Raw genomic sequence first — 26794 nt, forward strand, 5'->3', positions numbered from 1 at the left:
AGGACAACTAAACACAAAAAAGCTATTCCACAGAAATGAGTTTTCAATCTAGATTTAAAAGTGCTTAGCTCCAGTGGCTTCCTAATATCAGAATGAAGAGCGCTCCAGACGGCCACAGAAATGCATCTCGAAGCGCGCGATGCAGTGACCGTGAAGTGACAGTGAGGATAAAAACAAGTTTATACTGCTTAGGAAGACGAGCAAAAATTTCTAAACGGATTTCGATTATGTGCAGTGTTGTTGTAACGTTCATAAACCCGAGTACATTTCTAATTGTTTACTGTTAATGGTTCTGCCGAGTTAATAGCCCCAATTCAATTATAGGCATCAGAAGGCATGCCAAGCACTAACGAGATGACTATCGGTTATGTTGTAGTCACCAATGTCATCCAATTTGAAACCATTGGGGAATATTGGTTGAAACATTTTAAAATGTAATGTTCATATGATATGCAAATGTGGATATCCACTGCCTGTATTTAAACATTACTGTAATGTTCGTGAAATAATTATTCGCACTCTACTCCGAAACAGCACAAAGTCAACGAAATGTATGACCGTGATATTGAAACTGCACCGCTTGTGAAACCACACACACGCTCAGACAAAAAGGCACGCACAACACGCGCATTTACGTTTCAGTGAACTTTTAATGGTGAATAAACAGCGCAACAGTGGGGAATAGTTACTGTGGAGAATAGTGCGTTACAAAGGGTGGCCCCGCTTCTGGACATCATGCACAAGCTGTGCTCAGATATTTAAAATGTTAGAAGGGGGTGAGAACAAAGCTAGGGAAGACTATTTTCCAAGACCATAAAAAGCGTTCACTTTAAACCTTGCAATTTTTTTTTAGATTTTTCATTTTTTATTCGTTTTTTATATGTATTTTTTTAAACAGTGGTTTCCTTATCAACTTCAATGTTCGTCACTTTTGCTTTAGTTAAAACTAGGAGTGGCTGATCCATAATAAGCAGTCCTGCTCGTTCATATTCTTTTTCTCATCAAGCGTTCGAAGAAAAAAGGTCCTTGCTTCTTGCCTTAAAGAGTAACAAACACGTAGCTGTTATAATGGTTACCTAAGGAGGTTTCTACTTTTCCGCGTTACAGAAACCGAGCGATGGCATGGAAATAAAAACCTAAGTGGGCTCTAAACCTGGGGGGAGGAAGGGGAGAGGGTCCGGGCAAGCTGGGTGTCACACAGGGTGGGAGTTGCATGGGATGAGCATCTACTCGACGGACTGAGCGGTCATCGAGCTGGTCATTGGACTCTTAAAGCGCGGCTTCATGAGAGGAGAAGTGCCACGGCCTGCCAGCGCACACAGAGATAAAGCCTGTTAGCGAGACTCGCGATGACCAAAGCCCCGCCCCATTCGCATGCGTCACGAAAAGCTTTACAATTTTGCCGATAAATGGAGAGAATGCATAGATTTTTTTGTAAGCAACTTATACTAAACTGAAGCATTGCTCTCACGGTTTTGCTATTAATGGCAACGCGCATTAAATGTTACTTGCTAAGACTCCATAAATCCAAACACGGCTGTATACTGTGAAAAAACATATTAGGAAACGCCAATGGTGAGTGCAAATTGTGTCATTTTAAAAATGTGTTCCATAGTATCTCCGTGCTTTCTTCCTCGCTGCTTATGTAATGTCCTATACCTGAGGTCATGTCTTACTGCCATCTCTTCCCCATCTCCTGATACTTTCCAGTCACAGTCCTGCCTCTACGATGGTTTCTTATCAGCAGCACCGTTCTAGCAAACTCCCCGCTGCTTTCTCCGCGCTGGCAATACCAGCATGTAGTTAGCATATCCCGTTTAGTTCCATTTACAAAACCCTACAGTCAAACAATACTGTGCAAACAAACGAGGGCAACTACAAAAACACAATACGTTCAACCAATTTGATTCCAATGTGTATATTTCTGAACCAATTAACTTTTGAATTCACTAAAGTGTATTATGTTTATCATCGGTCTGTCAACTGACCTTTTTCTTTTCAACCAAGACAAAGGTCATGCTGGCAAGGGATTAGAAAGTCCTCCACCAGAGCTGAACATGAAATGTAGGACAGAAATAAAAATGCTAGCAACAGACATCTGCACTAAAAAGAACTTTATTTGAACAAGAGGCAATTGAAGTGAAGATTAGCAGTTCAGGGAAAAAGCTCCATGAATATAATGCAAAATGATTAAAACCAAGGTACAGATTTCAGACATGGTCATTTTAAACCTTAAAATGTCAAGCAGTGGCAAAATACTTGGGATGTTCGCAGGACTTGAGAAAATTTAAATTACATGTACAAGATTTCTCGTTGGAAAACAACATAACCAAAAATGCAATAACTGTGTGTGTGACAGGTCAAGGGAAACAAAGTCATACATCCTCCTTCAGGTACAAAATAAGTTGCCACCTAAGCTGGTACACAAGACAATGTATAACAAGGGAAACAAGATACCTAGTGTCTGAGATACTACTTACTGTATGGTTATCTCAAGTGTATAGACACAATTACCATCACCACAAGTACAAAACACCATACTATTCACCAAAAGGCAATCTTGTATTCCATAGCAGTTTTCGTTAAATTTAGTGATTGCTTGTGCAACGTTCAGCGTGTAAAACCATGTCAAGGTGCATAAGAAAACCAAAATCACAGTGCCAAACAGTGTCATTTTAACAAGGCCCATAGCAAGTATGAATTCACATTTTGGTATGACATTGTATACACAACTGTATCGTGAAGCTCTCCATGTATGCGGTACAAATAATAGATTTCAAGTTCAGTATATTGCAGTATCATCCATGCAGTGATTTGGTGTGGGGCATGTGTCTGTGCACTTAACAATTCTCTACGTATGGCCTATGTCTGTCTATACACTTAAGAAAGGCGATGTCTGAAAAGGTAATTTCCAAGTAACCATACTGATGTTTTATTTGATGTTGGGGAAAACGACAACAGAGTTGAAACAGAGCCATCCGAAAACTACACACGATAGTCAACATTTAAACTAATAGGTCATCCCATCAGGCACAAACATTTGAGGAATGCATGTTAACGATGCTTAACAGCCATGGACACTTAACGAATGCCCAACATCGACAGCGACTACCCGAGTGGTATAACAGTGTGCGATCACACAGAAGCCTCAATCAACATTTTTTACATTGTATGTTGTGCACCACTGTGTCATCGCATGATTAACCTTTCCCAGGATGGCTTCAAAAACTTTTCGCTAAAAGACCGACGAGAACATTAACCCAAGTGTGTCGTTTTCGTTTCAAGCGTCCGTTTCAACCCTACTGCGTTTCTCAGACGCTCGGCACGCGTGTACGTACACGTACAGCTGCCCCGGTGAAGCAAGCGGCCACCCCCCCCACCATCCCCCTCCCACCCACACCGTGGATCAGGAGGGTCTCCTCCAGCCAGAGGGTTTAGTTACCTCCGCCCCTGGGCGCACCACGAGGCCCTGCTGGTCCCGTGCCGCCACGCTTGTAGCCCGTCTGGTAGCCTCCCTCCTGAAAGAGAGAAGCACGATGCCATTTTTTAGGAAAATACCTTTACTGTCGCTTGTAATAGTTTTCACAAATACACGAATCCCCCTTTCAACACTTATTTTGGTACATTTCGATTTAAAGCTTTCGTGACTGCAGGGATTCATCTTCTTGGTTCTTTCGGTAAAGTCACGGGGAGACAGACCTGGTCTTCACCTGAGAACGGCTGCTTGCGTTGTGGCCGAAACGTCATGAGAATTATTTTATTATGTTTTATTTTTATTATTTTATTACTGACCAGGTCTGTCTCCCCGACAGACCTGGTCTTCACCTGAGGACGGCTGCTTGCGTTGTGGCCGAAACGTCGTGAGAATTATTTTACTATGTTTTATTTTTATTATTTCCATTCTACGTGACTTTGCCGAAAAAACCAAGAAGATGAATCCCTGCAGTCACGAAAGCTTTAAAACGTAGGCCCCTATTACTTGCATTCAAAAGTCTGCCAGGTAACATCATGTAAACGCACGTGTCAATCCATTTCTGGACGAGTGGCTTCTTCCCCCCCACACACCGTACGGGTCATGGGGGTTTACTTTTACAATACTTCACTGTGCTGATCAGCACAGGATTGTGAAGGTGGGTAGCATAAACGTTAGCGCACAGAACGATGACTTCTGTTGCACACTGCCCTCTCAACGAGGTGCTGCAGCCATAATAACAACCTAGGCTTAAGGTTTCAACAGCACTGATTGTAAATCGTATTCCAACTTTATTCGGGTATGGCCGATATGAGTGACTTCATCACGAGCAGTTGCTCAAGTCGCTCACCTTCCACCCCGTCTACATCAACTGGGTGGAAAGGTAGGCGACTCGTGAAACAACTGTTGACAAAGTCAGTTTTGTACCAGTTTAAAGGGTAAAAATCTACTACTATATGTTGGCACTGGTAAAGGAGGTCTCATAGTGTAAATGCTTACCCCGAGCTCTCAGTACTCTGATAGTGCACTGTTTTTGAGTTGTATGCCTTTTGGCGTCATCTGGTCCAACACCAATGGAGACTAGGCTCAGAGGAAAGCTGTCTTGGGTGTGGACCAATCAACTTCAAGGACAGTGCATATTATTACCATTATCAGAGTTGTTTCTTTTTGTTTGCATTTTGACTGCTTGTGTTGCGGTTATTGCAAACATGATGCCTTGTGTAAAGGTGTCAGTTTTGTACCAGTTTAAAGGGTAAAAACCTACTACTATCATACAAAGTTAATGCCTGAATAAAGTATGACTATCAACGATGACAGCTTGCCCGTTTGTTTCCCATTAAAGCACTGTCGACTCAACCCTGCCGAGCTCCCGAGATATAATGAGATCAGGTGCTTTCGTATACATGTTGAACTTATTTCCCAATGTACATAGCCAACCATACTAATTGGGAGATGATTTGGTCATTGGCAATGTTCATTAATTTGTCACTGCACAGCTGCAACTACTCGTATTTTCCCATGCTGACCTCACCAGAGAGAATTTGTAACCAAGGAGAAGACTTTACCATGCATTAATTTACCTCTTGCTTGCAGTCAGACAAGTTATTGTGGTAAATTATCATGCGGTGCAAGTTATGATCAATATTACTTACCTGCTGGTGGAAGCCCATGCTGTAGTTGCGAGGGGCGAAGGAGTTTTGTCCGTAATTGTTTGCCGATCCTGGATAGCCAACGTGGAATCCTTCGTAATTGGCACCTGGCGACCAGAAAGAAGACATTTCAGAATGCTACAATTTGGAAGACACGTGGATTTAATGTGGGACTGTACAAATGCACGGTTTCTTCATAGATATTTTTATGTTTTTTTATATTATAACCTGAAAAACTGCCATTGTTTACTCCCTCCCTATAAGACGTTCACCAAAAGGAAGAGTGCATAATAGCCACTGCAAACCGGTAGCCAGTAATTCAAAACAGTTGATGCCACCAGACAAATCTATAGCCAGGCAAGTTAGACTACACAACCACCATGTGCGCACGTGTGTGTGTGTGTAAATTCGGCATGTTTCTACGCACCGGTTCATCAATATCTAGCCTTATGCTCATGAAACGTATACGACTTGTGTGCGAAAGAAATAATTCATTACAATGTAAGAAAAAAGTATGCACAAACGATAGGCTAAAGTTGTTGCATTTAAAACAACGGAAGCAATGATAACTGTGAAATTGAGAAAAAACGAAAGGCATACAAAAATAAAGGTAAAACGAGAGAAAGAAAACGAAGTGTTTGCCAGTCAGGGCCCGATGATTGCAATGCATGACCCCAACTGAGTAATTTTATAACAACCACGGACCACCATTGGAACCTCATTTGCCAGTACCCCGAGCTCTCATACTCTGATGGTGCATTGTCTTTGAGTTGTGCGCCTTTTGTCGTCATCTGGTCCAACACCATGTGAGACTAGGCTCTAAGGAAAGCTGTCTCCGGGTGTGGACCAATCAACTTCAAGGAAAGTGCATATCATTATCAGAGTTGTGTTTTTTGTTTGCATTATGACTGCAGGTATTGCGGTCTATGCAAACATGACTCCTTGTAAAAAGAGGTGTCAGTTTTGTTGCCAGATAAAAGGGTAAAAAAAACAACCACGGACCAGCCACGGGCAGAAGCGGCGAGCCGCTCCGCTTACCGTTGAAGGGGCCTCCGCGGGCGCCCCGATAGTTGTTGGACGATCGGTACCCGTTGGTGCTGCTGCGCATGCCCCGCGCGGTGCCCCTGGGCATCCCTCGGCTGTTGTAGAAGGTCTGCGCCTGCCTGGAGAAGCCGCCCCCCCCACCCACGCCTCCCTGGGGCTGGCCGGCCGATGTTGAGAGGGTCTCCTGGGGCGCCTGGTAGCTGCTACTCACCACTGTGGCGGGGGGGGGGGGGCAGGGGGAGGTTGATGAACACAAGAGTTAAGTCTCTCACAAGACCTTGGGTGGACAAATGTTCCCGTCCGATTAAACAAGCGCAACTATAATATATGCGATGCATTAAAAGCAGACAGTGTTTACGTCACTGAACCGTTCAAGGAAAATGAGAGCTAAATCCCAGGCTTAGAATGTATCCTTTAAAATGTTTTAGTCTTCAATATAGACAAAATTAATAATTTCGTAAAACTATTACTTACCACACTGTTCAGTTATCAATCGTTACGACTTGGTTTAATCGATTAATTAAAAGTTTTCACCATGTTCACTTACCAATCTTTAGGAGTTAGTTTCATCGATTACTTAAAACGTTTTCACTATGTTCAGTTACCAATCTATAGGAGTTGGTTTAATCAATAACTTAAAACTTTTCACCGCCACACACACTACACAACTGGGTACTGTGGAAAGAAGCAATGAGCCTACGCAAGTTTAATTTCAGTGCGTGCACGGCCATTATAATTACACATGTAGTGTAAGTGTGTTTCGAAGGATTGAGAAAAATGGGGTTTGTTCAGTGAAATGTGGGAGTGTGTATCTGTCATTGCAGGGAGCTGGCAAGGGCATGCTCCTTTCATGTTACCAGTTTGGAAGGCATCTGTCTCCAATGTCAGCTGTGCCAAGGCTCCTGGCTGGGACAGCGGGTGGGTCTGGGGCTGCGTGCTGTAGCTGGCGGTGCTGTATGGGGGCTGCGAGGGTGGCAGCTGCTGCTTGATCACTTCCGTCTCAGGCGGCAGTGGGGCGTTCACATTAAAAACCTGAAGAGGAAATTGCAAAAGCTAGGTCATGGTGTGGCGTAACACACACAGCGTACGCCTACACATGCAGAGGAGATTCTATTATTGCGATTAATTTATATTCTGTACAGCGTGTTTGCAGTTCAAATACAACAGAGGATAGCGGTATAAACAAACGCCGGATTTGGAGCACGATCAGCTGTGTGCTTGTATCAGACGTTGCCCTTATGTAAACATGTGTTGCTTAAATACGAACTGTGCTTTTATACAGCTTCTACTGTACCTGGTCAGATGCTATATTGTTAGAACATGTGGCTGACAACAGAAAAAAGTAGCAAGGTGAAATCTCCCATATAGGGGAGTCCAATCAATCTATCATGCCTCCGGAGTCAATTAAATGAATGCCGATCTGTGGGACGTTGACAGCGGCCATTCCTGTGGATTGACTCGCCCTGTCATGTGAATGTGGAAATTCCACAGCTGTCTTAGGAATGCATACAAGGGAAGCAGTACGGCCCCAGGCTTCCCTTGGAGTGGGTAACCAATGATTAATTTCACTTCATTTTTTAATGTGCAGGTATTTATACTATAAAGCCCATCCGTGAGTTAATGGACTGCAATGCACAAATAAGTGGATTCTATAAAATAAAAAATAAGGAATCACTTGAGACGTAAGGCAATGCAACTGTAAAATTTTAAATGGATGCTTCAGCGGCATACAGATGAAAACATAACACTGCACTAAACTCCCATGACCGGAGAAAATTCTAAATCAAGTTGTGAAAATACAACTTAAAAGCACATTAAACCTCAGAAATACCACGTTAAACCCTGCTGGCTGCAGACATTGCAACTTTCAGCCAAATTTTCTCCGCGTTGCGTGCTCGTACGGGGCAGCGCTGCCAGATTAAGGATTTTTATTTCCATTCTGAGCACTTTCAGGTGCTCTTTGGAATAAGGAGAACCCACAGGGATTTTTGTTAACAATCTGGGGATTTCTGGGGACTTATTGCTACGGTAGAAAAGCACGTTACACCGAAAAACAATCATAACTAAATATGTCCAATATCCATGTTTAAAGGACAAGCAAAGCTTTTCATAACTGGAATCAACACATGCGTGTCCAAAAATTGGCAAAACTTTAAACGTAGTTTTATCCCCAATCGACGGACTTTTCTCCCCCAATTCCATGGCTTAATGAGACTACAGAGATTTACTTTTATAACGTAAACATATATTTTTCTCTGAAGTACTGGCAACCCGAATATAAAGAAAGAGGGGGGGGGACTTGGTGATAAGCCAGGGTTCGTACCGTCTGCATCGATTGGAAGGGTGCAGCATTGACGTTAATTCCACCACTGCTCAACGGCTTTCCCACCACTGGCATCTGCTCGGAAGCGAGAGGCAAGCACTGAGGGCACGGACACACACACACGCATACATACGCAAGGTTACAAAAAGAGGCAATAACTGGTATCGCCAATGCACAATCTGTATATGAAACAAATACCGCTACGCGCAGCAAACACTATGGATGCGTGTGAAATAAACACCGTTTTACAGTGTGTTTAACTTTTAAAAACTAAATTTTTTTAGGACTCAAAAAGCTACGAACTTCATTTTCTGGAAGTGAAACTATGAGGCAAAAGATATAATTTGTATAAAAAGGTCAAAATGTACATTTGTAAGGGGTGAAACATTCACAACCAAGCGTTCATAAAAAAAACAACCACAGGGTAATGAGTGACATAAGCACACATGACGTATAAGATAGATCAAATATAAAGATATCGACATTCTTGGTGATTTGTCAGACACAAATGTTAGATTTGGACTGAGGAAACAACTGAGGCAGAAAAGACAAAGCAAAAACATAGATAGTAGACGCAGAACAAAAAAAAAATCTCCAGTGAAATCATGACTCTGCAATATAACTATTTATCTAATCATGGAATCATGGGGGGGCGAGGGGGCGATCGTTACATGCCTAATAGGAAGCGGCAGTGTAGCGGTTAGTGCGCCGCGCTACGAACCCGGCGACCCGAGTTCGATTCCCGCTCACGGCCAACACCAGTGACCATTATTTGAACCAGACCTGGGCCTCCCCTAGGTCGACTCAGCCTCAAATGAGTATCTGGCACTGTGTGTAAATATTACCACTGGGGAGACAAAGGTGGTCGGGGCAAGGTGATGGCGACCCATTCCCACGTGTGCCGTGCTGGCCTTCATAGCCGCTTGCTAATAGCACTTGCCCCAAGTCTGTTAAGGCGATGCGGGGGATCTGTCTTTGTTTTGTTACATGCCGAATATTTCGTAGACACACCAGCAGAGAGGGGGGGGGGGGAGTCGAGCAAAGCGCTACCTGTGTAGGGTCGATGGTGGGCTGCTGAGGCAGGGCATCGGGGATGTGTGGTGCGCTCTGGTAGAGCGGTTGTGCGGGAACGTACGCTTCACTCACCGCTGCACAAACCATGGGAATCTGTGGGCAAAGCCAATGGCAAAATCAAAGCAAAATGTGTCAGAACATTCCACGTCTTTTGTTTAACAATTGAGTTTGTTAAGAGATATACAACTCTACAGGACTGCAAGCCTGGATAGGCATAGTTTCGTAGGGTACTGTTAAAGGTGTTTATAGTTGGAGTTTAGCTGTGGATAATCATTTAACCTTTTGAGTTTGGCTGCAAGAAACAACAAACAATGGCCCACTTTGAGGTAGGATGTCAAAAAGGTTTCTGTCCATTGCATTGCTCTGTGCTTTGTAAATGACCCAAAGCAATCAGCAGCCAAATTGCAGAAATCAAAATCAAACGATCCACATTGTGAACACTGCCGAGGTATATTCAGTCACCAAAACACTAGGCAGGCAAATACAAACTTGCAAAGAAACAGAAAATAATTTAGTTAGTAATCAGCATCCACAGCATCAGACTTTGCTGATAATGCGCTCCAAGAAAAAATACAGACCAACATATTTTTCTCCACCATGTGACCTTTGTACTTTTTACGACCCAAATCTAAAAGCTGCATCTGCTCCAAACAAAAAAGCAAAGTTCGCCGATATAGTCCTGCATACAAAAACTTTAACGATACAAACCATTACAACAATCTACATTATTTGAAACTGACAATACTGCAGATGTGCTCACTCAACTGTGAAAGGGATGGTTTGACACTGGAAATTTGGTTACACTGATACAAAAAAGTATTTGATTTTCATACAATCAAAGGTGAGTGAAAGGAAGCTGTGGACAAAAAGCAATCTATTATAATTATATGGAATTCCATCACCAGCTGATAATCAAATACAAAATACAGAAATTACCGTGTTCCTTAAATACACCAAGAAATGTGTAAAAGCCCCCTTTATAAAGCAGAGCTGTGTACGTTCATAAAAATAGGTGCATTTCATACATCAACATGTGCTCAACATTATTTTTTTGTTGTTGTCAAAACCGTTCAGCCAAAAGTGCCTCTGCCCTCACATGCGGCCCAGAAAGAGATGCTTTCCCTTACCTGTCCCAGCTGCTCAGTGGCACCAGCATCTGTGGCCAGCACAGCTAAGCTAGGGACAGGGTTAGACTGCAGAAGGGAAGAGGGGGCAGGAAGGAGTTGTGCTGCGGATAGGAGGGGCATCTACAGATGAACAGCAGAGAATGTGTACGAAGTGGAGGAGGAAAAAGGGGAGTAAATATAAGATAGCAAAAAAAAAGAAGAAAAAAAGATAGCTTAGAAGCATTGTTTTCATAATCGATGCAAACCATGGCACATATTTGTTTTATTTTTCCCAACCCGTAACGAGGCAAAATAAATGAACTCGTGATAAAAAAAAATCATAAGATAAAAATTAAAGCAAGCAACCAATTGTGCCGAACAATCAATAGTTTTTAACACACCACAGAAGAGTAAAATGTACTTACTTGATTAGAAGACTGTTGGGGAATATCAGACTGATTCACTCTGTTATCTGGAAAGACAAATATATGCCCAGTTAGACAATTGTACACGTAACGTACACGGCAGCAGCAAAGACAGCACTGGATTACTACACCCAAATTACCTGCTGTGTCAACAACGTACTATAATTGTCGATGTATACATTACACTGCTGCCGAAACAGCCCTTAGCAACAACACACAACCTTTGGAACCTCATTTGCCAGTAGCAAAATATGATAATTGTTTGTTTACCCTTTTATCTGGCAACAAAACTGACATCTTTTTTTTACAAGGAGTCATGTTTGCATTGACCACAATACCTGCAGTCGGAATGCAAACAAAAAACATAACTCTGATATCGCCTTTTGGCGTCATCTGGTCCAACACCATGCGAGACTAGGCTCTAAGGAAAGCTGTCTCGGGTGTGGACCAATCAATTGAAAAGACAGTGCACATTATCAGAGTTATGTTTTTTTTGTTTGCATTCCGACTACAGGTATTGTGGTCAATGCAAACATGACTCCTTGTAAAAAAAGGTGTCAGTTTTGTTGCCAGATAAAAGGGTAAAAAAACAATTGACACACAACCTGCTGTGTTGACAGCATGTGTCGTCGGGTATTCCTAATAAAGGCCCACTGACAAACAGCTCTCCTGCAAACAATTTTAATGAATGCTCCAAAATGTGGCACACTTGAGAAAATATTGCTAAGCGACTCCACATACCCTCATACATCTCTCTCTGCCCAACTGCGACCCAGCAGCCACGCAAGAGGAGACACACCCTGCCCCAAAGGCCTCAAAAAGGGAGGAAAAACTCACCGACTGCAGATGCCATGGTAGACCCCTCCAGCAGCTCCACAGGAGCCATGGGCTGAGCCGCCACAATTGCAGGGTCCACAGGAGGCTCATAATCCAGCAGGGAATCCTACAAGTGCGCACGGACATTAGAAATTAGCCACCGTTTCCGAACAAGAAAGAGTGGTTTCCAAAAAGTCCACAGCAATGTGTCCAGAATGTAAATCGAGAGGATTTCCACACTTTTATTTTACTCATATAAAATATAATTCCAGGGCTTTATCAGTTCAAAAGTGGATGACCCCCCCCCCCCGCCTCATGCTGCATTGGTCATTGGGATTGTTTAGCCATTGTGAAGGTGGGTGAATGTATCCATAACCAGGATTTAAACTCAGGTCACCAGATTCAGTGCAATATGCAAACCACTGCAGCACCACTCATCAGTAATATATATTAGTTTTTTTAGAATATTAAAAAAATAACAATATTTCTCATCATCTTGGCCTCCCACGTACAGAAAGTACCCTGGAGAGGTGGATTCATGTGGTGTATCTACCAAGAAAAATACTACATTTGTTCCATTATATGGAGGTACTGCACTCTTCTTATACATTAGAAAACCGTACAAGTGGCAAGCTGCATGCTGTTCGTGGGAGGCAGCTGCTGCCCATTCCTAAGTTAATTCCTTTGCCAGCACACATTGGTCTCACATGTGCAAGTGTCAATCAAATACCTCTCCTCAAAACATGGAAGGGGACAAAACGTTTGCTACCTTCACTTACATAATGATCCACATCAAGTGTCACATTATTCATACCCTACAAACATTTGTGGAAAGATCTCTCTTCACATTAATATAGGAATGTTTCTCTCTAGCGTACCTTTTAAAAAACACCCCAATATGGAACCGTATTACTTGGAACGTGAACCTGTTTCAAATATGGATTAAATTCTGCGTAAATGTCAACAAGTCTTGGCAATAGAAACTGCAAAATCGACATTTCAACATTTAAAGAATTGCTTAAATTTCGAGCAGTGGGGGTCATGAGTGGGCCAGGAGGGGAGGCAAGGTGGGGGGGGTTTGATGGAGAATATTCCATAAATGCAATTAACCAAAGTACCCTCTGAAGTCATTTTCCATTCGGTCATTAGCAGATGGTGTGGCAAGGTGCTGCCAACTTGTGGCATCCAAGTCCCTCTCTTCCACAGACGACCAAAATATATCTTTACGATACCGTTTTAGAAAGCACAAGTGTTGTGCAACCTTATCATCTATACCTTCCACTGCAAAATCATAAATCTAGAGTGAAGGAAATGGGAGGACGAACAGCCTCCCGGGTTAAACTTGCGAATATAAACTGGGCAGAGCAGCCCACTTTTGTTAGGCTGCATATATAAACTAAAATCTGTCAGCAAGATTCTGGAGACAAAATTTGTATTAAAAATCCACTGCTAAAATATTTTAGTAGTTTGTTTTGGTCTTTTCTCAAATTGTTACAACTGATCACTATGCAAAAACAAACATTGAAATAAGAATTTAATCTCTACCACTGGCTCATTAACCCACATCTGCTTGCTTGAGCAGGAAGGGACACGCTCCAACTTGTCATGGTTACTTTAACAATAGGCGACGATCCCAAGTGACTATGGTACACAAAGACCCCCCATATAGCCTTAACAGACTGTTGGGGCAAATTGCTGTTAGCGAGCACCTAAGAAGGCCGGCACGTCACACGAGGAGGTGGGTGGCCAGCACCACACCCTTTGTCTCCTAGTAGCAATGTTTATGTACTCATTTGAGGCCGAGTCGACCTAGGCGAGGCCCATGACCAGTTCAGAAAGTCGTCACCGGTGTTGGCCGTGAGCGGGAATCGAACTCGGGTCGCCGGGTTCGTAGCCACCACCCCCCACTTGGTGCACAAACACACACACGCACCTGCATGAAATCAAAGGTTCCCTGAATGCGAGCCATAAGGTCCTGGACGTGCTGCTGGCGGAGCACTGGGTCCTGAGGGGCAGGAGCTGGAGCGGGGGGGACCACCTGGACCTCTACTACGACCGGTGAGGGTTCCGTCACAGGCATGGGCCGCTGCTGGAAAACACAGGGATGTGCATACTAAGCATCAGTATTTTTCTGGATGCGTATAAGCTCCTTTAACGTATTTTCAACTCTCCATTATAAAGGCAGTGTCAATAATTACTATATTTTTGTAATGCTTTAATGGGTGCCCTGTAACATTGCCTAGAATTTGGCACGCAGTAATCTTTGTATTTACGTGCACAGCCCCTTTTGTCAAGTCCATGCTGAATGAGGGCATCCCCACACTGTGCTGGTCTTGGGAGCTATTTGACCATACTTGACCAAATTTCGATTTAAAGCTTTCGTGACTGCAGGGATTCATCTTGACCAAGCTGGTCAATGCAGGTTGGCAAATGCAGGGAACATGGATGTTGTACCATAGTAGAATACAACAAATTATTTTCCGGCACTGCCCTCTGCTGACAACAAATTAGCCAAACGGCTGAATTGATCAGATAATCCTTGATCCAAAACTGCATACATTGCTCTGAAAATGCATAAAACATTGCAGTCGTGCTAAAGAAAAACTAACCGAATTTTTCATCAACACTGCCTTATAACAGAAAAAAACTATTTTTACTTTGAAGCTCCAAACGAAGGCCACTGATTGAAACATGAGCATTGTATATATTTTAATATTACAAGGCAGTGTTCATTATGCATTTGGCACGTTTTATTTTTGAGTCATGCTTTTATGAATCTATGATTTAAAAAGCCAAAAAAGGGCACCTCGTTTATCACGAATCCCTTATACTACGAGTTATAATCAACACTGCCTTACAAAAATAGGTAAAAAGCAAACTTTTGGAGCAACGGCCCTTCTACTATGATGAATGTGGTGGGCTATATCATTAGTACTTGGCATACATTACTAGTCTTCAGACTCAATGAGGCTTTCTGGAAATATAAATTACATTAAAAACGTTTACATCCAGCAACGGCTCAGAAGATTCAAATATAACCGGCTCAGTAGATTAAAATATAACAGAAATTTCTCAAAAATATATATATATATATTACGCCTGCACATTTTGCTTTTAACGTCTTCAGAAATGTCTTGGATTATCACTGGAAATAAGACTACCTCAACAGGCTCGGAATTCCATGAAGGAATCTCTTCCGTCTGTTTGGGGATGAAGTCTGTCTTGGTTGCTGCTGCCAGGAAATGTGTATTGACAAACTGAAAAGGTACAAACAAAGTGTTTCCAGTTAGGACTTTTACGTTCCACATATACTGCGTAGAGGAAAACAAGTTAAACACGTTGCTATCAAGGATCAACTCTTGCGCCGGCATACCTCACGTGGCTGGACTTCACACACATTTTCAAATTCCTCAATGGGTTCAGGTTCTGCGGTAAAACATCACAGCGACACTTAAAAACCACAAATCATATCCAGCATGTTTACACTCCAAAACACAAACTTGAAGATTTTTTAAGCGCTGTTTTCCTGTACTGGGCATCGTGTTCTCTATTTTTTTTTTTAAAGAAAAATAATTTTTACTAATCTGTCAGAAGTTATTTCAGATTGATAAGTACAACATCGGTTATATTTTGTCACTTCCATGCTTTTCCGAACAAAAGCAGTGTCATGTGATGTTGGGTAAAAGTGTCCTTACAATTTTGGATTATTTCTTTTTGCATTCAAAACTCATTCCTATCGTGTACAGATTTTATGTTTATTTAGAGTATTTTCCATTAAATTATTGCAGTAGTACTCAAAGTACTTCTGACATCATGGGTCCTAGTCTTGAGTCACCACTATGAGTGGGTCCTCATGCAGCAGGATTTCAATTATCCAAGTTGACCGTAAATTGAAAATATCTATCGCCATACAAATAGCATTCACGCTTGATGTGGTCCTACCATGTTATTGTTAGAAAAGAGAAATGCACTCTCAAATAGTTAACAATGTCTAAAAACATGCCTTCTAGAAGTAGCTTAAGAAACGATATACAGCCAAATAAACTCAAGGATGGTCAAAACTCATCTATAGGTAAAGGGATTTCCTTAATATAGATTTGACATTTTCGTGACTGCAGGAATCCATACTCTTTGGTTCTTTCGGTAAAGTCACGTAGGTATAAAATAAATTAAATCACGACGTTTCGGGCGCAACACAAGTGCCCATCATCAGGTGGAAACAACCCCAGCAATAAACAAAATGCTGAAATGGGCAAGGGATTTCCTTAGTTGGGGTTTGCCTTTTATTTCTAAAGGACATATGCATAAAACACAGCTGGTTTGTAACCGATTGAAACAGTAACATAAGGGGACAAAGAAAATATTTAAAGGTACTTATATCACCATAAAAATCATGTAGTAGTGAAATGAATAAAACATGGGGTCTGTAGAGTACCAATTTCTGGGACTTGCTGCTGCAACTGCTGCAGCTGTGGCTGCGGCTGAGGCTCAGGTGGAAGTGGAATTTCTTTCTCCTCTTTTTCTGATTCGGGAGAACTTGCAAGGTCTTGTTCCTCTGATGGTGCCTCCTGAAGCCCATTCTGTGGCGTGTGGATGTTATCGAAGTAGCCACATTCACGGACCCGATCGATGACCTCCTTTAAGATTTTGTCTGCACAGAGGGAGAGAGAGAAGCTCTTACATCGAAAACACTTCAACAATAATTTGCTTTTACATTTATTTTAATTACATTTATTTTATGTAAAATTAATTAAGTGAATACAGAAAACACAATATTAACTGCAAGTATCGTGACCTAACAGTGGAAATGGTTTTGAGATCTAAATAGATTTGTGATATTCCAGATGTGGGATGTCAAAAAATATATAAAACGATGAGTAATTAAATGTTTAAATGTTTACTTACAAGTAGTTCCCGCAACCGGTTTATCTTTCCCTTCCACCAGATCCCATAAGTGCTGCGATGCTTGCTCCATCTGGGTTTCAAAGCTGTAATAATAAATCCAAGTAAATTATTCATTAAGCATGTAAATAAATTAAAAAATTACAAGAACCCACGACAGCGGAATGGCCAAAACTAAACAGCACTCACATGCAAGGTGGCCAAGGTGTGGATTAGATCCCGTCTGTGATTTCAGTCAGACGCTTGTGATTAAACTAAACTCTCAAGTAGTGAGGTAATGCCTTAGTCCAGTCAATAACTGCATTAAAAATTTACCTGATTGGGCTTATTCCAGCACTGAGAATTAAGTAACTTGGTTTGATTCCCATCTGATGATAAATCTTTGCAGGGCATTAAAAGGTTTTCCACTAATGAGGGCAGGTGGCTTTGCAAGTGACCCCAGAAGTAGTTATGTTACGTAATGTTCTGGGGCAGTCCTGACACGAGACTGCTCAGCTGCAAGTGTTCCAAATACAACTAATGTATTCTAATAATGTGACGTGCACAGTATATTTTAATATTACTGGGAAAGAAAAGATGGAAAAAAACTCACTGCGACAAGCATAAGGTCATGTGGGGAAGAAATTGGACAAAGGGGACCCCCCCCCCACCTCCGTATTTCAGGTCTTGCACCAGGGCCCATAACAACCACAACATACCACTGGCATAATGTAATCTCAAAGAATCCAAAACTCTAGGGGAGACTTTAACAAATATTGTATCGGTGAAGTATTGAACGCACAGCTCAGCAAGTCGCGCAAGGGACAGAGAGAGGCGGGGGCCCCACCTGGTGGTCTCCACTCGCTCAGGGTTGACGAGCTTGTAGAGGTCGTCCAGGTAGGCCATTTCCTGGGTCAAGAGCAGAGCGGCACCGTTCTGGCCGGCCAAGAAGTCGAGGCGTGCTGACGCCCCGTCGCCCAGGCTGTCGAGGATGTACTGCACCTCCAGCACAAGCCGCAAGCGCTTCTGCTCGGCCTCGTCACGCAGCAGCTGCTCCCGCCGCGCCGCCTTCTTCTGCACCTTCTGAACCTGGAGAAGGAAAATGACGGGCACGCAAACCGTGACGCTTGCTGCGGAAAGTGGAGCATCGAACACGACGGCCACTCCGGTTCCCAGTGGAAGTTCTAGATCCCGTAGCGTCATTTGAAAAAGAGGCTGTGTCTGACGAAGTCACGGTCTAAATTATCCACAATTTTGAACCAACTCACAAATTACCTGATTGGGAAAAGCCGCATAAGCAACATCACCCCTCCTGTGAAACTCCTGCAAGACTAAAAAGTTGTCTGTAAATATAGATAGCCATGCACTATAATAGCAAGAATAACATTTTTTCCAACGACCTTGCGGGGAACTGCGATAGCCAATTGGCACCCGCAAGCGCTCGCTCTCCCAGCATATGCAACAACGGGTTGCTTGGATAAATCAGAGATGAAGGTTAGGTCGTGAAGGGTGTAACAAGACAGTTGCGGAGCTATCGAGCATGAAGGCCATGCCAACTGTGCATGGGCACACAGCCTGGAGCGGCCCAGGCTACAAAAGGTGGGAAAATTGGACAGAGGGACCCATTTTCATTCCATGTACCAGGGCGCATGCCAACCACACTACACCACTGGTGTACTGTACTGTGGAAGAATTCAAAACTCAATGGGACCTAAAATGTGGGTTGTATTGGGGAATTACCTACCTATTTTTGTCTTTTCCTGGGATAATGTAACCGCTAAAGTGTAGTCCAATGAACGAAATAGGTCATGGGGCAAAATTGTCGTTATATAAACGTGGACTTTGACATTAAACTGTAATTAGGCTTCGAAACCCAAGGAACCCACAAACATTTAGAACAATTTGTTCCACATGCACACAAGTGATATTCCATAAGCTCCCCTAGCAGTGAATTTAAAATGTAATTATGTTCATAGAATGTTTAAAGAAAATAACCCTAGTGAATTGTACAACTCAAGATTATAGCAACAAAGGTATCTAAAATGAGGGAAAAACATTTAAATGTTCGATGAGCTATGGTAAAACTATAGTCCGCCCTCCCTCTTACATCTTGGTTGAGTGAAGCAAAGGTCTTCAGTAGGTCTCGGGCAAATTCCAGGCTGCTGACGACCTCCATATACTTAGCAACGGCTTCCTGATGGCAAAACGACAGATGTTTCAATTTAAAACACTTGCGTGTAAACCACACTGGCGACTTAAAAAACCGAGCTACTAAGAGCACAGCAGCTGCCACACAGAATGACAGGCTGTATTGTTCTGCAGGGCATGCCGAAGAATAATGTACCTGCTGGTCTTGGTTTAGAGCATGTCCATCGTTAAGCTTGGCTTTGTAGTCATCCAACTTGGACTGTTGAAAAGAAAACACACGTTGAAACTACTGATACAATACACTGGGCATGCATGCCTGGGGTATACTCACTTTAAACGTTTAATTAATGTTATGTTTTCTGACAAAAAAAACAACAGACGTCAACCTCATAAGGCATCAATGAGTAAAATTTTACTTTCGTTTTAGAATACCTCTATTTAAACAGAGTACACTGTAAAAGGTTGACAAGCACTTTGCCGACTGCTAACAGAGCAAAAAGCTATTGCTGAACGTGCGTTACAATTTTCCTCTAGGGCTTTGCTGGAATGGGCCAATAACTTACAAGTTTGTTAAAACATATATGTAACAAGGACAACACTAGCACGGTGGGGACAGCACTGGGTCGCATAATCACCACCATCGTGACGGAGCCTCTTCTCAATGCAAAGCCAAGCATCTGTGACCAAGGAAATTGTCACAAGAATACAGAAATGTTCACACAGGGGACCACCCCATTCGACGAGGCCCATTCCCATATTCATCCAATACCTTTCCACCATCCAGAGTACTGAGAGGCTTGCACGGGTTCGTGCGGTATGGTCATGGTTACAACCAAGTTTAACCTCGTATATAAAACATAACGCAATGGTTAAGCTTCCTTAAGGAATAATAATCTTCGGCGAGTGCATCTATTTGCAGTTGATATCCACTACCACGACATCGGTAGTCCACTTCCTCTTTACCAAACACTGCAGTACTGGGAAATGGCAAGCAGAGGAAAATGTTAGTTGTGGAAACTGTTATGCATTCGTGCAGGGGTTGTTTGCGTGTTGTCTTTTTCCACAGGGGTTGGATTTTTGACTCGATAAAACAAAGCCAATGTAGTGTACATACCTAAGGTTTAAGTTTATATAGCAACATAAAATAATACATCTCAAGCACCTTGAAGTTACACTTGAGCACGAAAACAGTTTATATATAAGATGAGCATCAGTCACAATGCAGGTACACCAACGGGCTTTGTTACATAGACGGAACTTGTGAAAGTTAAAGGTATTAGCTACAAACACCAATGCAGCCATCATTTAAACTACTACAGTTACATATATATAAAATGTACGTACATAAATGCATGGACATAACCACACGCTGGCACACACCGCTGTAAGGGATGATGACCGATAGTTGAGCCTACCATCAGTGGGCAGGCAAAGGTGGTAACGCGCCGGAGATGAAATGGAGCGGATGCCATCAGCTCGTGTTCAAGGACTAGATCGAGTGTTACATCGCATGATCATAAGGAATGGCTACGGCTTGGGAAGATCTTCATCTAGCAGTGGCTTGATCATGGCTGGTGATAACGATGAACCACGAGACAAGAATATTCACAGGAAAACATTAGGACTGAGCACTTAAGAGAGGCACTGTGGAAATGAATCCTAATAGGTCAGCAACAGTTACTTATATAGCAATTTAATAATAAACAGGTCGTGCACTCATGGGAAACGGATCCCCAGTCACCTCGGCTTTAGCTAAGGGCCAGGCTATTGACAAACACATCCCATGCAGCTCTATCATGGCGATTAACGTCATAGCAGAATATATAAAAACGAGGCCTTGCCAACAAAAGGCCCTAATGAAAAAAACAGGGAGGGACTCATGAAACACATCTCTGTATAGAGGATATGATAATTGTATTTTGTGCAACATTCAATACAAGGGGCTGGAGGGCTCTGACAGGAAAACAAGACGAAATACACCGAGGCATGTAAAGAATATATATATCTTAAATACACTGGCAGTGAGGTAAATACACAGCTAGAAACAGACATTAATGGCACATCGATAAAGAGACATGCATGACAGATTAAGAGATATATTTACAGATTTATACTGGACACACACAGACTAATAGACAACATTCAGAGATATACAATACATATACAAACAGCAACTCACATAGAGACTGATGTGTACAAGAGTCGAATACATGACAGACAAGCAGGGACAGATGTACACTGTGCGTAGCCTAGACATATTACAAGATACTGTACTTAACTATAGGTCAATGAAATAAAGCCATGAAAATTAGAAGGCACACACCAAGTTACTGGCACGGCAAGACAGAATTATACTCGACACACAGCTAATCAATGCCATACCACACTATAGAACGACAGCAAGACAAACACACACCTATGAATGACTAAGATTGTACACACAGCTGATAGACGCCTATTAAACACATTTACATAGCACACTCTCTAGAAGAAGGCAAACAATGTACCTGTACAGACACAAGAACGAACTACACATACAATGCAAAGATCAGCAGCATAACGACATATTTATACTAAACAGTGTATATAGAAATATAACTTGAGATATTTACACGAAATGTACTGTGTTATATAGAGCTAAATAAACCATGATGTGTATAAACACACACACAGACAGACGGCTTAAAAGTGTTGGTGAAAGAGACAGGGTCTCGGACGGAACGGAACACTGAATATACAGAACAGTATATAACAGAGATAACGACTGTGACACGGCCAAGGCGATAAGGAAACAAAGTGGGACGTGTGACTGGCACACAGAGGCTGAATGACGCAGACGATGACTTGGAATCAGATGCAAAGACCTACTCCGTGTCACCTTAACAGACTGTGGGAGCCAAGTGCTGTTAGCGAGCACCTATGAAGGTGGGCAGGGCACACAAGGGGCTGAGTGGGGGGCATTGTACACGAGGGGTGGGTGGGGGGCACGGCACACGAGGGGGTGGGTGGGGGGCATGGCACACGAGGGGTGGGTGGGGGGCACGGCACACGAGGGGGTGGGTGGGAATCACCACACCCAGGACTGGTGCAGATAATCGTCGCCGGTGTTGAGCAGGAATTGAACTCGGGTTGCCGAGTTCATAGCGCGCTAACTGCTACACTACCGCTCCAAAAACAAGTACAGACGTGCACACATCGAGACGCAACACCACCGTGGGGTACAAGCACAACGCTGCCCGTAAGGCTGAGTCGGGTGGCAACACGAGATAAGATGGCTTCGCGTCTCTTCCCTCTCTCGCGCGATTTAGTTTTTGCTCAATAATAACGGTTATCAATCGGACATTTGTGAAAAAAATAACTTGTGTGTAACGGACTCATCAAACCCCCATCACCCCAGCCAGCCACCACCACCACAACGCACGCACCCCGCGCGTGGGTTCGGGGGGCCCAACCCATGCCGCGTGGTCGTCGTGATGAGGGGGAGCCATGTTCAGACTTCCGAGAACCACGTGAGTGGGCGACAGACAGACGGGATTCATAGGCGCGGGATAAAGGGCTGTGTGGATTGTACAAGACGCTACGCGCCACGCACACGGACAGGTCGAAGAGGTCACGGAACACAACAACAATAACAACAACGTGCGGAGAGGAGAGACCCGGGGGTGGGGGCTTCTCGCTCGTTTTGCATGGCGCACAAACGAAGACAATGGCCGAGGTTTTAAACACGGCAGGAGGGGAGGGAGGAGGTGACGGCGGAGATTATTGTAGCGTGGGGAACGCTGCCGACTCGCGCGGCTGTGCAGTGGACTCGCATACAAAGGGCGAGGGGAGGAGGAGGGGTGTGGAGAGAAAGACGAGACAAAGCAGAGCTTAAGACACAGTCGGGGTGGGTTTATACATCAATGGATTGCGTCTGCAACGGTTCTGCCTTAAGATGAGGACGATGCATATTAAAAATACGAGAAAATAAAAAACTATTGAATATTAATAAATAATGTAGCGGGAGCACGTGGACGAAATAAGGACACTGGATTCGACAAACCGCAAGAGCCCCGCGTAATAGAGAGAATATGAGATTGAGAATGATGTAATTAGACACTAGGCAAAAGGTTTCCATGTGAAGGACATCACACGCGAGCTATGATGGTAAACGACGATCATGACGGTGGTAGTGACCCTACAGGTGAATCTACTGTATACGTACAGTATTAATAACGATAATACTTTGGAATATTAGATGGTGGTGATTATTCTTAGGTTTTTTCGGTAAAGTCACGTAGGTAAAACATCAAAATTAATGAAAATAAAATAAAAACAAAAATCACGACGTTTCGGAGGCAACACAAGTCTCCGTCATCAGGCTAATTCGGCTGTGACCGTCCCACCTGATGACGGAGACTTGTGTTGCCTCCGAAACGTCGTGATTTTTGTTTTTATTTTTTTTATTTTATTTTCATTAATTTTGATGTTTTACCTACGTGACTTTACCGAAAAAACCTAAGAATATGATGCCTTGCAGTCACGAAAGCTTCAAATCTAGAATGGTGGTGATTATATAACGATCTATACTAGTAGAGATAACACTGATGCGTGCCTATGGTCTGGAATATTCTAAATACCGTACACTCGTTTAGAGACCGACAGGGACATGTTGAACTTCTTTCGCACCCTACGTAGCCAATACATGACAGCCACTGGTGGTGGTTCATGGATGTTGTCAGCAGCAACGACCTGACTGAGCAGAGTGGCAAACACAGCCAAGGTAACACGTTAAGAGTAGTGATGAGGGCAGTTTCCTCCACTTTACTCGCCTTCTTAATCCAGCAGTGATGCCAACCACCCACCACAACCACCACTACTAGCTAAAGTACACAGATCTCGTCAGATATAGCCAACGAACAACGACCTTCAAACCCAAGAGCTACTTCCTACGTTAATAATGAGCGAAAGTATTGAGTGAAAGGTCCTTTTTGCCTTGGCTCGGCTGTAAAATAAAACGTATCCTCCTCCCTCCTTGCCCCCAAACAGCTGAACCACCAAACTCAAAAAACCCGAAACCAAGCAGCAGCTGTAATTTAAGGCATTGTTATCGAATCGCGTGTTGGTGGTGTTTTAGTGTCTGTGTTTGTGCACCACCGCCAACAGATATCACCAAAAATTCTATGGCAATGCCAATATACTACACAAGTTAGTGGATCAGCATAGCGAGCGAGGTTTACGTTGCGTTTGTCCAGGATCCTTAGGCCAACGGTAACAACAACCACTTATACATTGTAGCTATGCAGCAAACAACAAGACCGATCTATGCCTAGCAACAACTCCACTCTACATTAACGATGATTAAATCACGAGTAGTATCGGTTGTCAGCGGCTGGCCCAGTAGACAACCACCACCACCCGAGCCAAGCTGCCAAATAAATCTCGCTAGCACAAGCTATACCTTACTATTAATGACGACCACGATGATGCTGCTGATGAGGAACACATCACACAAGTCAACCCGACGAGAGCTTCCACACCTCTCTTCCAACTCAAAGCCGTCAACACATGAAAATCACCACCCATCAACTATCCCGAATGTTGATGTAGCCAAGCCGCCAACGGCTGCCAACAACATCCCATGTTAATGTCATCTAAATGATGATGATTCTAGATTTGAAGCTTTCGTGACTGCAATGATTCATACTCTTAGGTTTGTTTCGGTAAAGTCGATGATGCTGCTTCTTGCGGATGATGAGATATGTGAGGAGGGGAGGGGGGGGCATCATGGAGCAGTAAACGTGAAGATCAGAGTCGCATCAACTTCCCCTTCTTGACGTTTTGCTCGGACCAGGCCAGCAGCAATATGAATCGTCCCCATCGCTTTAGCCGGAATAGAACCTTGAGCCAACAAACGGACAGCCATTCCACGTGAATACGGCATTGATGCCAGTGACAATAGAACATTGAGTATGTACACAACTAGAAGTTCCGCGTACGTCCCTTCAACCAACGAGGAAGAGTAAAACCACACAAAGTCGTCCTCCCGTAGCACTTTCGTCGCGGTCAGAAGGCCTCGACATTGGCACTGAACTCATGAACGTATTGCCAAGAGTATTGTTACTGTTACTTGTTACTCGCACTGAAGGCAATCGTGAGTTGTAACATGAACGTTTCGGCATCCCCACATTTGGCCTTCTACAGGTCCATCACCCAGAGGTTGGCGATAACAAAGAAAAAGATCCCCCGTGTAGCCTGTAACAGACTGTAGGGGCAAGTGCTGTGAGCGAGCAGCACCGATGAAGGCTACCGACACTGTGGCACACGAGGGGGGCCAGCACCACGCCCGGCCGCCTTTGTCTCCTCCAGCGGCGACGTTTCGCACCCCGCACTCGTTTGAGGCCGAGTCGACCTAGGGGAGGCCCAGGACCGGTTGAGATAATAACTTCGAGTGGGACTAACTCGGGTCGAGGTGGGGGTGGGGGCATCGGTTTCGCAGCGCGGCGCGCTAACCGCTGCGCCACCGCTCTCCCGCCCCCCTAAACACGACCAGGGCCCACCACCACCACCCGACCAGGACACACAAAGTCGCCGCCACGCTGCCCGACAACAGCAACAGCAGCGACAACGAACAAGGGCGGCGTGCAACGGAGCGCGCCAACATCCCCGCGTCAATCAAACGACGACGACGAAACAGAAAATGACGACGACGACGTCGAGGGGAGTCAACAAAAGACGCGCAAATCCGCCGACGCTTCAGCGGACCTTTCTCTTCTCGAGGTTCCTCGCCTTCTTCTCGAGCACGAGCAGCGCCTGGCGGAGCGGCTCGGACCACACCGTCTCCACGACGGTGGTGGTGGTGGCGGTGCCCGAGGCCGCGGCGGCGCTCACCGCCTTGGTAGTGATGGCCGGCATGACTTTCTCCCGCGCTGCGCGTTTTAGTCTTTTATTGTTGTCGTTAGATCGCCGACGAAGCGACGGAAAGGGGTTGAAGGAGAAATTTGCGTCGAGTTCGGTGTGGGGAGGTGGGGGGGGAGGTTTGTTTGTTTGTGTTTTTATCCGAATTTTTGTTGTTTAAAGCAAAGCGGCAAGAAAAGCGACGAGCGACTTGAAGTGAACGAGGAAGAAGAGGGGGGGAGGGAGGGAGAGAGGGCGCCGCATTGCATTACACACAACGCACGCGCATAGCCGCTGCCGCTCTATTGGTCCAAGCGACGCCACGTGACTCCAACGCACGAGGCGGTAAGGGGGCGGGGGCTCGCCTATCCGTGGTGGGAAATGCAATTGCGATTCTTGAAGGGCGGGGGGAGGGGGGTTAAAGGAGGGGGGGGGGGTGTGAGGGGGCGGGAACCGGAAACCGCCGCGCAATGCACGCTGGGAAACCTCCCCCTCCCCATTGACAACGCGCGTTCAAAACAATGAAATAATTAACGCGCTAATTGCATTGCCCGCCGCCTTCCCCACCTTCTTCTTCTCCAGGTTACGGATCTTGTGCTGCACGATGGTGACGCTCTGCTCCCTCGTGGCCCTCAGCGCGGCCTCCTCGGGAGGCTGCGGCTGCCGCGGCAGCTCCGAGGCTCCGCGCGGCGCCGCCTCTGCCGCCTCGGCCGCCCTGCTCCTCCTCATGGCCCCGCGCATGCGCACTGCGAGTAGCGCCTCCATTGAGCGGCGTGCGCGAGACGGGGCCACGTGGTGGCTCCTCCACGTGTTGCGCGGACCCCCCCCCCTCCATAGCCGGACCCCCCCCCCCATAGCCGGATCCCCCCATAGCCAGACCCCCCCCCCATAGCCAGACCCCCTCCCCCATAGCCAGACCCCCCCCCCCTTAGCCGGACCCCCCCCCCCCATAGCCGGACCCCCCCCCCCATAGCCCCCCC

General features: G+C 44.5%; 1 protein-coding gene across 11 annotated transcripts; it reads right to left on the reverse strand.

Annotated features, from left to right (window-relative positions):
* Positions 1 to 630: 630 nt before the first annotated feature.
* On the reverse strand, positions 631 to 26600 carry CAPRIN1 (cell cycle associated protein 1). Of its 11 annotated transcripts, XM_078601526.1 has the most exons (20): positions 26382 to 26600; positions 19135 to 19197; positions 18898 to 18984; positions 17638 to 17879; positions 16815 to 16897; positions 16345 to 16560; positions 15283 to 15335; positions 15071 to 15166; positions 13843 to 13998; positions 11931 to 12036; positions 11094 to 11140; positions 10690 to 10809; positions 9539 to 9655; positions 8489 to 8587; positions 7023 to 7197; positions 6160 to 6378; positions 5125 to 5228; positions 3443 to 3518; positions 1989 to 2051; positions 631 to 1306 (listed from the first exon to the last, which is right to left on the reverse strand). In XM_078601526.1, the coding sequence occupies exons 1-19, from the start codon at positions 26577 to 26579 to the stop codon at positions 1999 to 2001; spliced, it is 2310 nt and encodes a 769-aa protein (XP_078457652.1). In that variant the 5' UTR covers positions 26580 to 26600; the 3' UTR covers positions 631 to 1306; positions 1989 to 1998. The 11 variants fall into 11 exon arrangements, with proteins under 11 accessions (XP_078457652.1, XP_078457651.1, XP_078457658.1 ...); XM_078601525.1 differs by lacking the exon at positions 1989 to 2051 and having other exon boundaries at positions 13843 to 13995; XM_078601532.1 differs by lacking the exon at positions 10690 to 10809.
* Positions 26601 to 26794: the final 194 nt, after the last annotated feature.

Source organism: Lampetra planeri, chromosome 16 (assembly GCF_965212315.1).
Source record: "Lampetra planeri chromosome 16, kcLamPlan1.2.h2, whole genome shotgun sequence".
Lineage (NCBI taxonomy): Eukaryota > Metazoa > Chordata > Hyperoartia > Petromyzontiformes > Petromyzontidae > Lampetra > Lampetra planeri.

What these genes read in the sequence shown, in the direction of transcription:
- CAPRIN1 (XM_078601524.1), bottom strand. Translation starts at nt 26,579, where the DNA reads ATGGAGGCGCTACTCGCAGTGCGCATGCGCGGGGCCATGAGGAGGAGC. An exon ending in GCAGCAAGTCCCAGAAATTG is followed by an intron (nt 15,336 to 16,344) that starts GTACTCTACAGA and finishes GTTTTACCGCAG; the next exon opens with AACCTGAACCCATTGAGGAA. An exon ending in GACAGATGCCTTCCAAACTG is followed by an intron (nt 6,379 to 7,022) that starts GTAACATGAAAG and finishes CCCCCGCCACAG; the next exon opens with TGGTGAGTAGCAGCTACCAG.